At 39.3% G+C, this 15,446-nt stretch overlaps 1 protein-coding gene across 1 annotated transcript; it reads left to right on the plus strand.

Annotated features, from left to right (window-relative positions):
• The first annotated feature begins 3,524 nt into the window (after positions 1-3,524).
• LOC309513329 (uncharacterized protein) lies at positions 3,525-7,012 on the plus strand. The gene is made up of 4 exons (XM_082189106.1): positions 3,525-4,103; positions 4,724-4,751; positions 4,874-4,942; positions 5,697-7,012. The coding sequence occupies exons 1-4, from the start codon at positions 3,909-3,911 to the stop codon at positions 6,176-6,178; spliced, it is 774 nt and encodes a 257-aa protein (XP_082045232.1). The 5' UTR covers positions 3,525-3,908; the 3' UTR covers positions 6,179-7,012.
• Positions 7,013-15,446: the final 8,434 nt, after the last annotated feature.

Raw genomic sequence — 15,446 nt, forward strand, 5'->3', positions numbered from 1 at the left:
CGCATCACCGCAGATGAGCAACTGCATCAAGCCAACATGCAAACTATCGCAAATCAAAGTGAAAGTAAGTCGCAGACGCTTAACACACAATCTTCATCATTAAAAGTAAAGAAACGAAATGATCTTACCAGGGCTGTTACTGCTCTCTCTTATTGCGGTCTTTGATTTTGAAATGTTAGCTGATGATCTATAAAATGCAGCTCATATCTCGGTGACGTGCACTCCATTAAATCTGCATATAGCGCGAGAATTGAAGATCGAATTTAAATCCGTTTCGCAAAAATACATTTATGTGACCAGGTGTAAATGGAATCGTTTTGATCAATCAGATAGCTATGCCTCACGAATTAGTTTGCCAGCTGAACTCAGGTGTTGTGAGGTGTATTTATCACGTTGATTCCTGCGATTATCATGAGAACAGCTTTCAATATCTCACATAATTATCATAAATAAGCCTAACGTAGAGGTTGTAAATAGTGTAAACGAGCACAATTTGCAAACTATTATGATAAATTGCAATAATCATGTCTAATGACATCATAACGGCCGAAATAATGCGACGTACATTTAACTTAATTGATGTTATCTGTCATTTTGTAATGTTTACATTCCAATAAAAACAACACAAATTAAATTATACAGTAGGCCTAGACTATTTACTTGTGATTTAGCTGCAATCATGTAAAAATGTTATAATATAATTTACGACAGTGCAAGTATTCCACAGCGACTCTAGGGGTCGCTGTTTGACAAAAACACAATTTCTACTTAGTGTGGCTTTAAAAGAACTCAAAACTGGGGTAATATGGTCTCTCTTACGAGTACCTGTCAAAAGCCTTGCAGCAGCATTTTGGACCAGTTGTAAGCGATTAATCAATGTTTTATTTATGCCGACATATAGTGAATTGCAGTAATCTAGTCTTGTAAATATAAAAGCATGAATGAGTTTTTCGAGATGATCACGCACGGACAAAAATGGTTTCACCTTCGCTATTAATCTCAAATGATAAAAGCAAGACTTAACCACAGAATAAATCTGTTTCTCAAACTTGAGATCACTGTCAAAGAGAACTCCTAAATTTCGCACTAATGGCTTGCAGAAGTGTTGGCTCCCCTTTTTGAATGCAGTGAGAGCCTACCGTTTGGATGCAGCAATGGCTCTCCCCTTCCAAATTGCAGTGTGATCCCTCATGTTTCTAATCATGGAGGCTCTGCCTTTGGATTGCAGTGTGAGTCCTTCTGTCTGAGCGCTTCGCGACTGGAGGTGGTCTTTGCATCCACTCATAGTTCAGGCTCTCATGTTAGGAGGGAATGGAAATGCCATGTAAGTTATTTTATGGTTTCCTTTTCCCACTATCTGCGAGGGCACACTTTGGGGGTAGACGGGCCTGCTATTTCACATTCTGTAATTCCTAGGCTCCATGGCCTTGTCCCAAATGGCACACTTCATATGCACGTTTGGTCTTGTTGACTTACAATGGCTGCCGCATGCGTGTGTCCGTTAAGTCTGTGATACTGTAGGGTGTCAATTTTGTTATTTTAGGCCAGCCAGAAATATTGTCAGCCAGAATATTTTAATATTTTAAAAACTTGCGTGTGAAAGGGTTAAGGTCTGTTTCTGTCTTCCCTATGGCCTCTGTCTTATCACATGCCCACATTTTTCAAAGCAATAAAATCATCTTATCTGATGGTCGCTCTGGCGACTGAGGCCTCTTCTGCTCTCTTGTCTCTTTTGGGGGAATATTTCATTCCTAAAAGCGGGCTTTAAAGCTTATTTGTTAAATGTAACAAAAAGTTATGTGTCTGGTTGTCTCAGTTGTTACAGTAGAATGTCCTGGCCAGAGAACGTAATACAGGTTATGGTTGATGATATTGTCTGATGAGGGGAACCAATTTGAGCTGTTCAGCTGGAGAAAGTTGTGATTCATCCACGCCTTATCTTATCCTTATATCTCTCCAGACAGTCAGTGAGTTTAGATAGAGTTGTTGATAATGACGATGATGATGGTTAATGAGTATCAGTTTTCATGTATAATTGTGTATCATCAGCGTAACAATGGAAAGAAATTCCAGTTTGAGGATCAATGGTCTGAGTATAGCCGTTTTTAGGTCAGACGGTACGGTATGTGACCAGACTGAAGTGATTGGTTTATTATTATGGTGATAAGGGGACTGATGGCAGAAATATCTGCTGCTTTCACCAGAGCTGTAGGGAAGGGGTCAAGGGCACAGGTGGATGATCTCATCACCCTGATGGTGTCCTCAACCTCAAATTGAGTAACTTCTGGAAAGGGTTAGGTTAGGGTTAGGTTTTTTGTTTTGTTTTTTTCAATACTTTTTTCCCCTTTGCCATTCTTTATTTTTGTGAGTAAAACATTTTTTCTTTACTCAAAACTTTATTTTTGTTTTGCAAAACTTTATTTTCTTTATTTTCTTTTGCGATACTTAATTATTTTGCAAAACTATGTGGCATATTGACTCCATAGAGTAGACTCGAAAAACCGAACTGCGGGTCAGCAGTGGAACAGTGAGGAGGATGAGGAAACAGAAAGGGATGAGCGAATTTTAGGTCATACAAAAGGTCATAAAATCATTACATTGTTGGTCACAATACATAAGTGTATGCATAAGTGTATGTGATTGTCAAAACATTTTAGTAACTAAATTGAATATTATTAGGTTTAGTGACAACATGTTACAATGTTTACATGGTACAATTTCTGGTAAGCTACGTTTTCTTATTATTGCTTGACACAAATTTCACGATTTCAATTAAATTAAATTCTTGTGATTTGATTTAATATTGACTCATTTGGATAAATATTAGATAGGCCTACACAAGATATTTTTTCTCAAAAAAAACAACAAAAAAAACAACCTCTCCTAATGCTGTAAATATACAGAGAACCCTATCAGCTGGTAGTATTATTTAAGAAATAACTCAAATTTAATATAATGCGGTTTTTTTTATAATAATAACTTTATTTAATTATATAAGTAAAAATATAATATGTAATATAGTAGGCTAGGCTACACATATTTAGCAAAATACTCTCTATAGCTCTTTTTTTCTAGCCAACTAACGGGCTATAGCCTATATTATGGTCATCAGATGGCTTTCCTGAGGTAAATGTTATGTGACATAATTGTTCTCCAGCTGTTACCTCTTTCCGCTGTTGAAAAACACTGATTGATCGATATTATGTATGATGAATATACATTTCGGTAAGTTGTACTGTTTCTTTTAACATTGTTCATTCGTGTTTATCTACTATTAGCTAGTAGAGATGATCTGTCACGTCACATTTACAAACGCCAAAACGGTATTGTTTGAATTTCGTAATAAAATTGCGAACGTCCCACGTCCCACGTCCCTGCGTGAGAAAATGCTGTGTGGCGTGAGAGCGTGTGAAAAGTGTTAATTGCGTGTGTTTCGAATGCGTGAGAGTTGGCAGCTCTGAGAGCTGAGTTTTTTTTTTTTTTTTTTTTTTAAATCAGCCTAACCGCATGCTCTGTCTAGTCGGTCTCAGTGCTATATCACCATACAAATTCATAGACCTTTAATCAGGCACTGCTCCTGAAGCGTTGAGTCATAGAGCATGACTTATTCTGAGGGGGTTTGAATAGCCTTCCCAACATTTACTGTAACGCTGTGAACACGCAACACTAATGCCGACGTAATAGTTGATTTGCTCAAGAATTTGGCACGTAGTCAAGCGCAGGTCTTGCATGAGCAAAGCAGGAAGCGACACTGGATTGTGGACCGAGAGAGCCTCACGTTTTCAAGATGCCGAAACTTAACGAGTAGGCTGTTTGTTTTGGGCGTTGAAGAAAACACGTGGGAGAAATAGCATTTAAAGAGGAGTCCGAACAGAGGGAATGAAGCGGTGCATTTTAAACTATCCTTTATGGAGATGGGAAAAGAAGAGACTGTCGGTAAAGAGTACGTGGTTGTAATGGAGCTCGATCCCATGAGCCGTCTTAAGACACAGTTCCGCTCACTGCGGCGACAGGTATACTTCTTCCAGTCCATCAGCGTGCTATTCTGCTTCACCTTCTGCCTGGTCACGATCATCAATCACGCATACCCGTCGATGTGCAAGGTAAGACGCATACATTCAAAGTCAACTTCAATCAGGCATGTTAGTGAGCCAGTGAAGTTTATCATTTGCTTTGCTCGATACACCATATACACCAAAGACAACATTCAGATATGTACATGCATGGGACCCGTTTTATTATTGATTGCAACAAATATTAACTTCTACTCTTAATTTATTAATTTATTTTACTTGTATTGACTTCTAGTTCAACTAATGTGTTTTCTAATATTACAAAAGTTTAGTATTAACTGGAATACTAGTGTACTGCATATTGTAATTTAAATAGCCTAGCTAAGTCTGAAATAATAACCTATTATAGTGGCATAGAAGGGAAATAAGTACTAGTATCTTATTACTAGTGAAACTAGGACATGGGAAAACATAGTTGTCAGAAGTAAAAAGTAGATAACACAGTTAATAGGATATATGACTAGTAATACCAACAGAAATAAGTAGGCTACTAGCATCTAATAAAGAAGTAATGATACATTACTAGTGTTAATAACAAATATGTTGCTCATTATTTACTTATTTAAAAAAAAAAAGATAAAAAAGTACAGTTATGCCTGGGGATTCATTGCGTGTTTATTAAACTGTTTGCATTTGCTCTATTTTTATAGGAAAATGTAACTGAGGCACCTAAATTTGGTGAGTTCTTTACTATTGTAAGAGTTCTTTTATTGTAAATATTGAATTTAGTGTCTTTCACATTGTGGTACCATGATGCATTATATATGACATCTCGAATATCACATTTTCCATTCATATAGAAATGCAGCGTCAGGGCAGCGAAGCATTGACCCCGACACAAATAAATACATCCATCACTCGTCTGACAGGTAAGAAGTAATGTATTAAGTGCATTAAGAAGTAATTCATTAGTAGACATACTGGTAAATACAAAACATAATCACCAATTCACCATTTGGAAACGATTTACTGTAACCAAGAGATGTTCCTTTAATCAGACAACTTGCGCCTACTTGCTGTAATTTAGGCCCTGAACTTTAAATAGACAGCATCTGTTTAAAATTGTTTACAATTAAATATTAAGGAGAGCTGCATGATTAATTAAAAGATCGTGACCTTGATTCAAACACCCACGCCATCTTATTCCTAATTGACAACAATTTAGCTATGCCTGTTAAAACTTGGACAAGTGCGATCGCAGCGGAACATTCAACTAATTTGTCTGTGTTATAATAATTAAAATGATCGCAGAAGTACTGGGATACAAATGTATAGATCGGATGTCACTAATGTCTATGGTAGAGATCGAAATAGAGTAAATCTCCTTCTGAAAGTAACTTGACGCTTCAAATAATTAATTCAAATTAATTAAAAGTGTTATTTTGTTTAGTTGTTTATTCAGAATCGTCGGAGAATTGTGATCTTAATTTAAAAAAACAAAAAGTTTTTAGTGCTAAATAAAGTATCAACATTAAGGAGTTTCATCACTGTCACTGAGCAGGGGAAACACAGATATGTTTGAGCCAGATGTTAGACAATAGCATATCATATGCAATTTTCATTCTCAAAGATTCTTAAAACATTTTTGTCTAAATGTATTCACACGTTTTCCCTTCTCTCTAGTTAAATATAGTGCTTTGCCTAAAGACGGATCTTTTACTAAAGAAGAACAACTTGTGCCATGGATGCTTTCACGAGTAAATCTGCCACCAAACCATATCCCATCCTTGACCTTGGAGGAAAACGGTACACTTCTGAGAGTCCGTCGTGACGGAACGTACAAAGTTTCTTTGCAGATCACGTACAGAGGAACAGAAAAATGGTGTGACTGGATGAAAACAAAAGATGGTAGCTACACTTTGCAGCATAATATTAGGCATCACACTGACAGCTATAGTAAGGGGGCCCTGCCGCTGCTCACCTATATGGAAACAGTGAATTTTACAATCCCACACTGGAGCAAAAGTATGTTTTCTGAAGGTATTTTTTTTCTCCATTCTGGGGATGGACTCGTGGTAGGGACCGACAGTCTGCCCCTTATTGATGTTGGACAAAATGTGGAACAAAAAACAGTCTTTGTGGTGTATCCTCATTTTTCCACATGAAGAGAATATGGCGAAAATGAAAACAAAAATGGCATTCCCTCTGTAGCTTAGCTTTGCATACAGATTGAAAGGGCTACCATGAATGATGTATCATATTCATTTTTTCTGTGTCATCTAAACCAGTTCTTCTTCTGTCAGCAGAATAATTTGGATTTCAGATATATTTGAGATATTATCAATAGCAAAGCCATCTACAGAACAAAAAATACTGTGGAACAGTGATTGTGTCACATGTTAATACCAGGGTACTTTGAAATATACTTTGGTACTGAAATAATTTCCTTCTAGGGTATTTTTTTCAAGAACAACATGTCAAAAAAATACATGCTCACACCATAGTAGGCTACTTTGGGGTATTTTTTGTATGTTCTGCTTCAAAGCTACATTTTAAAGCATTGCAATGGAGGAGTATTTTTGTTCTATTTTGATTGAATTTGTTCAAAAAGATAAAACAATAAGTTTTCTTCCCAGTAATCTCAAAACGTATTGTATGTTATAATATTTATGTCACTCTAACCTTATTTATGGCTTTTGTATGCTATTTATGTTCAATTGTTAAGGATTTGGGTTGCGAATGCAAAGGTTACAATTACGTTAACATTACAGAACGAAGATAGTGATCGCAATCCTTATACTGCATGAGGTACATTATGGGTGCTGTCATTGGAATTAGTAGGCTATTACTTTTTGATTAAAAGGGTTAGAAGTTTCTTGAAATCAGCAAATATCACATTTGTAATGATTTGCATGAAAGGTCTTTTATGTACATGAATACACCTTCAAAATGACATTATTTCTTTGGCCATAAAGCATCAATAAATGTTATTTCATAAAGCCTGTGCCTGTGTTTTATTACATAAAGAAAAAGCAATCATTTGCTTGATATTTCATTTTATATTATAAGTATATTTAAAGCATCTGATTGATATTGTAAAATGGCTATATAGTTTATTTAAACTCTAGTTTCAAATGTTTTATCTTTGCTATATAACATCATATCATTAGTAGATTAGTCATAACTCCTGTCAAGTCATAACTGCTTTGACAGCATTTGTGTCTGATAAGAGATTAAAGCCACAATATTTATTTAGTAAGTGTTTAGCACTGAGGACCAGTCAAGTAAAATTTTCTTACGATACTTTTACATTAGAAGAAAATTTGCATGTTAGGTTTGGTTGTAAAACAATTAAAAACTATTTGCCAATAGGGTGAGCGCTATCAATCTACACTTCTATTCAATACATATTACTTCAATGAGCTCATTTTTTCTGCCTTAAATTAATATTTTCTTTTAATTAATACATTATTAGCTAACTGCGTGATTTGTGTATGTACATTTCTGAAATACATAACTTTGACAGTCACCTCTTATATAACAGATCACTCCAAATTGTAATATATAGCTGCATGCATTTTCTGTAAAGCTGCATTGAAACGATATGTATTGTGAAAAGCGCACAAATAAAATGTGAATATTTTGTCAAAACAAGTCTTGTATCTTATTTTTCTTCTCAGATAAATGTAGCTTGTTTTATAGACATTTAGTATACTTTCCTCTAAAACACATACTTTTTTAGATGTGATAGTCTTATTTGTTTCATAAATCCATTCCATAGCCCATGTTTGTTAACACAAGGCCAATCTTCCAGTCTTGTAAGCATGACATATCTAGTCAGAAAAAGCGATATATTTTTAAATGGAACCATGGTAACACATTCTTTTGATGGACATTCTGTTGACTAAAAGAAGCGTTTCACCTACATGTCAACTCTCAGTAGAGTATTAGTAGACTGTCTGCTAAATTTCTGCTAATGTTTTATTTTGATGGTCCCCCATCAAACATTGACTATAAGTAACTCTACAAGTATTTACAATTTATTCTTCTAACCCTACCACAAACAGTATGCTCAACTAATAATCCTACTCTAATGTGAGTTAAGGCCCCAATATACTCACGGCAAAGTTTTTTTTCCGTAACCTTTAAAATGTGCTCAAAATTAAATGTGAGGATGTGCCTGCACACTCAGGATCATGTGATCACAAAAGGCAAAATTACTTTAAATGGCCATGGGATAATGCAGCCTTTGCTAATGACCTCATAGACCTCAGTCTATGCTGATAACCTCAGTTGCTCATATTCGCTGGGAAAGACCCTGTATTCTCATGGCAAAATTCTGCTGGCAAAATGCACTCATTTCAATAAGAATCTGCACGATCAAGAATGTCTCCCCACACGGGTTTCGGATTCAACTAAGTTGAACTTTGAACACATTAATTCACTGCAATCACTAACATAAAGCTATACTTTGTTTGGAAGTGACCAATCTCCCTTTTAGATTTTTGTCATTAAATAGCTAATCGTTGAATAAATACTTTTTGAAGTTTTAAGGAGGTTACATTAGTGTCAAAACGTAGAGATGATTTTAAGAAACAATTCATTGTGACAATACAAAGTAACATTTCTGTAAGGCTTACTGAGGTTTCATGCATATATACCGCATTTCCGTGTCCAGCCACAGATTTCTAGTTGTACATTCTCTGATGCAATGTAAACTGAAGGCTTATTAATATTGTAAAGTGAAATCTTTAGTGGTTTTTAATTTAGTTGCCAATGTTTTTAATGACATTTTACCATACACAGATTTAGAGTGCTTCCTGTCTGATAAAGGTTTATATTGCCTGACACAGTGAACTGAGAAATGATAAAGCTAATGTGTAAAAGTGACACTCCCTTTCAAGTGTAGAATGGCATGAGAAGGATTTCAAACACATGACTCAACAGGTGTGATGCAATCTAATCCTGCTGTAGTTGATGCTCTTTCTGGATTGCTTTTGCAGACACTATGCTATTTGCTACCATATGCCATGAAGTGTTAATAGTTGCTTAAAATAAGTAAATGTTTTATTTTATAAGTGGATTTTTTTTTTTTTCATGGCATGTTTGAGCACTCACAGGTTTGATCTTTGAACAAACAAAACTTAAAGGTGCAGGTGCAATATCTGATAAATGCTGCTGAAAAATTAAATCAACACCTAAACAAACTATTTTGTGAATATTTGCTAGATACCTGAAATTAGACAATAATGACAGGAACTAACTATCACATGTGACCACCACTCCTCCAGAAGTTGTAAAAGTATTGTGAAATAAAGTAAAAGATTAATAAGTGCCAATAATTCTGGATTATAATTTGAATTTGTGATCATATTAATGTCATGGAGGAAGCGGATAAGTGAACAACAACAAGTTATGGTAATTTAGAGGTTCAATAAAGAACATTGGTAACCAAAAAAGTTTCGGTTCCCATTGACGTCCATTGTTTTCTTTTTTTTTTTGTCCAGACAATTAAAAGTTATTGGGAACTGAAACTGTTATTCTTTCAAATATCTTCCTTTATGTTCAACAGAAGAAATAAAGTAACACAAGTTGGACCACCCCAAGTTAAGTCGACAGCATAATAACTTTTCTTGAGCTTTGTATAAAAGTTTTTGTGAAAACCAACATGAATACAAAAAGTAAGCCTACTCGGCACATCTATTTGAAACTATGTACACATGTAAGCAGTTGTAACAAGCATTTAGATCAAAGGTTTTTAAGATTCCTTTAAGATTTCCCATTGAAGTGTGTCCAAACACCTCATTCATTCAAAGAATGACTGATAAAAAAAAATAAAAAAAATAACAATCACTGTCTCTGGCTATGTCCTAGAAACTAAACTTCTGATCATCCAATGCTCTGGATTCCGAACATTGTTTTCTTTTTCAGGAAATGTACACCTACGATTGTTTGATAGAATCAAAGTACTTTCCTTCATTGCATTCTTAAATTGAACAGAAACTAGAATGAGTGAAACCATTACTCGGCATGCCATTGTGCTGTGTGTAGGTGTAACAGTAGGTAAGGTTACATAATACTTCTAGTCCTGTACTATGTCCAGCTAATACAGTCTGTGGGGATTCCCCATTTCATACTAGAAACACCAGGATTGTTTGGTATCCTTTGTGAGAATGATGAAATAGTTTTGTTGTAGATATTGCATCAATATTCTTCTATGTAGTTTTAATGCACCATTTTTTTTACTTTGCACAATTCAAATGTGATTTATTATAATTTTTTTAATATGAAAGGAATTCTAAAGTATATACGGTATTTGGACACTTTAGGATGCCTTTCATTACAAAATAAGATATAAAGTGACATCTATAACCATTAACCAAATGGGATTTTCTTAAATGTAACTTTTCTGAGCCATTTTACAATGACTTTTAACCAGCTAGTCTTTGTAGCTAATCTTTTTAGTAGCTGTCCAAATGAAGTCATCACATTAACTATGAACATGTTCCTCTAACATTTTACCAATGTTTGAAGTGTCAAAATATATTATTATATATTAATATTAAACTTTTCTTTGAAATAAATGTCACACTGAGACCGGGCCACTTGTTGATATTCATATACTACTTGTCGATACAAGTATCGATACTGCTGATTCTGTGTCGATTCAACAACACGTTCACAGACACACTTATTTTTAATACAGGAACAGCATTTAAAATGGAGTGGAAATGTGTTGAAATGAATGAATATAACATACTATAAAGGCTTAGAACAAGGTTTAATCTGGCCCACAGAGGAAAATAACTGGAGTTGCCTGATATCAAGAGACATGATTCCTCAATCAGAGTGTCAGGGTTCCGCCCTGGCAGCCTTGTCTGTTTTGTCTTTGTTTCATGTTTCTATGTTTGTCTTGTGTTTGAGCACTTTTGAGTGTTGTGTCTTGTCCTGCCTCATTGTTTCCTGTTACCACGCCCCCTTGTTTAGTCCACGTCTTGCCCTCGTTTCACTAATTGTGCTCACCTGATCCTCATGTGCTCTGGTCCCTTTATATTGTGCCTCTTTCCCTCATGTTTTTGCTGGTTCGTTTTGTGTGCATGCATTCTCACTTGTCTGTCAGTGCTAGATTTACCCCTAATTTCCACCAACTGCGGAACGGCTGGGGATCCGCTCCAGAACGGCGGCGGAGTCAATAGGTTTCCATTAAAGTAAATGTGTGTATTTTCACTGACTGCGGAACGGCTGCATTCCGACTCCGGCGATCCGCAGCCCTCCGGAGCAGTTATGCAACGCTTCATTTTTTGGCGGATGCTGGAGAGCTTCGCAGCAATTTAGCACTTATATCGCACGATCATACGTGAATTTGTATGCTATCAGTCATGGCCACAGCCGTTCCGCAACAAATCCGGACATTGAAGGACGACGGAGCACGGAGCCGACACGCAGCGGAGCGCATATATATGGAAATATCTGCTAAGCGTGTTACTTATTTTTCTCAACTTGTCTACACTGTGGGAAAAGCGCTGGCTTTCTGAAAACACCGGTAAGTTAGCAGTTCAGTGATCTTGCAGTTTATGATCTTCCAGTTTAGCGGTCCCTTTTTAGATCTGCGGCATATGAAAGATTCTCTGAGGAGATTCAGGTTCAGGATGCTGACTATTCCCATTATTGTGTGCCAAATCAGATCCGAGGACTGATCTGATCTGAAGGACGCATACTTTCATATATCCGTTTGGGCTAGCTCTCTGCCCTCGCACCTTTACCAAATTAATTGATGCAGCTCTGGCCCCGTTGTGGCTCCAGGACATCCGTGTATGAAACTACATCGACTACTGGCCCAGTCTCAAGAGATGGCAGTTCGGCATTGAGATGTTGTCCTTGGCCATACAAAACGTGGGGTTGTGACTCAACACGAAAAACAGTGTGTTGACACCTGCTCAGAGAACTACAATGTGGGCACAATTGTCTCCTGCTGCATATCGAGTCATTGGAGATGGGAGACGGACACGCTAACAAGGATGCTAAGTCCTCTGTGGTACCTGATGTACGTTTTTGACGGGTTCACGAGCTCAGACCGCATCCTGAACAGCTTTCCGTAGGACACCGGGATCTCACGAGCGACGCGTTATCGGTAAGTCCCCCCACCGTCCTGCTAGCTCCAGGATTCCCGGGACTTCGGCGTAGCCTCGTCGCCCTGCCACCAGGGTGACCATTCCTGCGGTCTTTCCCTGCCATCTCCTCTGCCAGCTCGAGCCCACCTGCCCGTCCTGCCAGGATCTTTACATCCCGGTGTGGTCGGCTTTACTGGGCTCTGGCCTTGGCTTCCTCCGCTGGCCACTACTGCATCAGGCTGACAACCTCTTCTCCCTACCTGGACCGCCTGGCTAGCAGGCCAGCGGCCCCTCTCCTCCTTATCAGATTATTGCCTATTTGCTGTGGTTATGCTGTGGATTATTCCATTGATACTCCTGGGGTACACGTCATCTTTTCATCCACAGACACCCGGCTTCTGGGTACAAGCTAGCGCTAGCTCTGCTCTAGCGCACCACACCTGGATCCTGCCACTGCTCTACTCCACTGCTGACCTCCACTCACTCAACAACCACCGCCGTCCGGACTGCATTAACATCCTCCGAGAAACTAGACTACTTCGCCGTCCTCCACACAGAGGCTCTGGTTGTATGTTCAATTACAACTTTCCAACCCCAAACTCTATTCCATCCATCTGGTCCTATTCGCGCACCACAACTTCCTCACTACGTCATCACAACAAACAACACGGGCACCTATCTAATCTCCGCCCCCTTCCTCGTTCCTTTCAACCATCGCGAAGCAACGTCACCTGAAACTGGCTTTGCTCAACACCTGCTTACTCAACAATAAAAGCCTCATTTTAAATGAATTCATAACTGACAATAACCTAGATTTCCTCTGTATCACTGATATTTGACACAAACCTCTGGACTATTTCTCACTCAACGAAACCACACCCACAGGATATAAATACATGGACAAACCCCAACCTGAGGGGCGGGGAGGTGGTGTCGCTGCAGTGTACAGAAAGGACATTAAAACATCCACCATCTCCATCCCTGCTGCTCAGTACTTTGAACACATCACTTTCAAACTCTCTGGTCCCACTCCTCTGGTCACTGCCATAATCTACCGCCCCTCCAAACCAAATCCTTCCTTTCTCTCTGACTTTTTAACTCCGTTATCTGCCATCTCACCTTCTGTTCTGCTCTGAGATTTCAACATCCACATCGACACTAACTGCAAATCTGCCACTGAATTCCTGGAACTGCTACACTGCTTCAACTTCACCCAACATGTCAACTTTCCTACCCACAGCCATGGTCACATCCTGGATCTGGTCTGCTCTACAGGTCTCACCATACCTCACCTCTCCAGCTTCAACCTCAACATCTCTGACCATCTGGCAATCACCATGAACATTGATCTACCCATTTCTACCACCAAGGACAAACGGACAATTTCTTTCAGAAATCTTAAATCCATCTTCACTCTTGCCCTTTCAGCCTCTCTTGCCAGCAAAATATCCTCCTCCGCCCCAACCGCTGACTGACAACCCCTCCGACCTCATCAACTACTACAATGAAACATTCTCCTCCTGTCTCGATCAGCTGGCTCCCATCAAAACCAAAACTGTCTCATTCACTCACTCTGCTCCCTGGTACACTCCTGATCTGCACAAAATGATATCCCGTAAGCGTCAGCTTGAAAGACTCATAAGAAAAACTGGTTTAACTGTTCATCTACAAGCCTACACAGATTACCTTCAGCAGTATAAGGAAGCTCTTAACACTACCCGGTCCACTTACTACTCACACCTCATACACTCTGGTTTCACCAACCCCAAGGCTCTTTTCTCCACAGTAAATAAACTTCTCAAACGCAGTGACAATACCACCAACTCATTCACAACTGATAAATGCAACTCTTTTCTTTCTGACCAAAATTGACACCATTTACAACAACCTGTCCTCTTCTTCTGCCACCACTCTCTGCACTCCCACTACATCATTTGTTCCTCCCCCCTACACCTCTCAGTCCCTGTCTCAGTTCTCCCCTGTGTCGCCAGAGGAGCTGTCCAAAATCGTGACAGGAATAAAAACATCAACATGTGTCCTGGACCCCATCCCATCCCACCTCATCAAGGACTGTCTACCAGCTATCTCCACACTCATCACAGAAATTATTAACTCCTCTTTCAGCTCTGGCTCAATCCCCCCTTCACTCAAACTGGTTGCTGTCACCCCCATCCTCAAAAAACCTGGACTCAACCCTGACATCATGTCAAACTTTCAGCCCATCTCCAATATCCCCTTTCTGTCTAAGATACTGGAACGCACTGTCGCCAAACAACTCAAAACCCACCTTTGCTCAAATGACCTGTTCGAACCATTTCAATCTGGCTTCCGTTCGCAACACAGCACTGAAACAGCCCTCCTCAAAGTCACCAATGACATCCTCCTCTCCGCAGACTCTGGTCACCTCACCATCCTCATCCTCCTGGATCTCACTGCAGCTTTTGACACTATCAACCACACCATTCTTCTCTCCCACCTCAAATCTTCCCTCAGCATCACTGGCGCTGGCTCCAATCGTATCTCACCGGTAAGCTCCGCTGTCCCAAGGCGTAGAGTTCTCAACGGGCCTGAAAATTACAACCCGACCCGACCCGGCCCGTGGCTTTTAAAGCCCGGACCCGATGTAACCCGACACATCAACATGAATTATCTGCCCGAACCCGGCCCGCGGCCCGACGCCGCGTCGGATTTTTTTTTCTCATACACGTATTATCATGACCAGCAGACGCGAATTCAAATCAACCTTTAATGTTCACGCCTTTTAACAATACAAACAACTGAAACAATAAACTTTAAATATATAAATAGGCTGTAGTAGCGACGGTGAATTCACCTGCAGCAAGTTTACTTTCACCAACTCCATCTTCTTCTCCAGGCTAAAGGCGTGCACGCAGCGGCGTCTGCCCCCGCCCCTCTCCATGATGCACGTTGCGCGCAGCAGCCAGACTTTCTTTACGGTGAACAGCAGCGATGATAATAAATGTTTGTTTTTTTTACTGAGCGGAAAAGATTAAGCCCGAGGTCCGACCCGACCCGAGTCATTTGCTTATATTTTCGACCCGAACCCGGCCCGAACCCGCGGGTCCCGTCGGGTTTGTCGGGCCGACCCGACCCGTTGAGAACTCTACCAAGGCGTCCCCCAGGGTTCGGTGCTTGGTCCTCTCCTCTTCATTCTATACCTGCTTCCCCTTGGCAACGTCATTCGCCACCATGGTCTCAACTTTCACTGCTATGCCGATGATGTCCAGCTCTACATCTCCACCAAATCCGACATTAAGCCTGGATGCACACCAATTTCCTTAAACTCAACTGCGAAAAAACA

The sequence above is a fragment of the Leuciscus leuciscus genome (genome assembly GCF_965113295.1).
Source record: "Leuciscus leuciscus genome assembly, chromosome: 13".
NCBI classification, from domain to species: domain Eukaryota; kingdom Metazoa; phylum Chordata; class Actinopteri; order Cypriniformes; family Leuciscidae; genus Leuciscus; species Leuciscus leuciscus.

Excerpts from the sequence above, each read along its gene's own strand:
- LOC309513329 (XM_082189106.1), top strand. The coding sequence starts at position 3,909 with ATGGAGATGGGAAAAGAAGAGACTGTCGGTAAAGAGTACGTGGTTGTA. Across the intron at positions 4,104-4,723 it reads CATACCCGTCGATGTGCAAG|GAAAATGTAACTGAGGCACC; the intron begins GTAAGACGCATA and ends CTATTTTTATAG. Across the intron at positions 4,752-4,873 it reads AACTGAGGCACCTAAATTTG|AAATGCAGCGTCAGGGCAGC; the intron begins GTGAGTTCTTTA and ends CCATTCATATAG.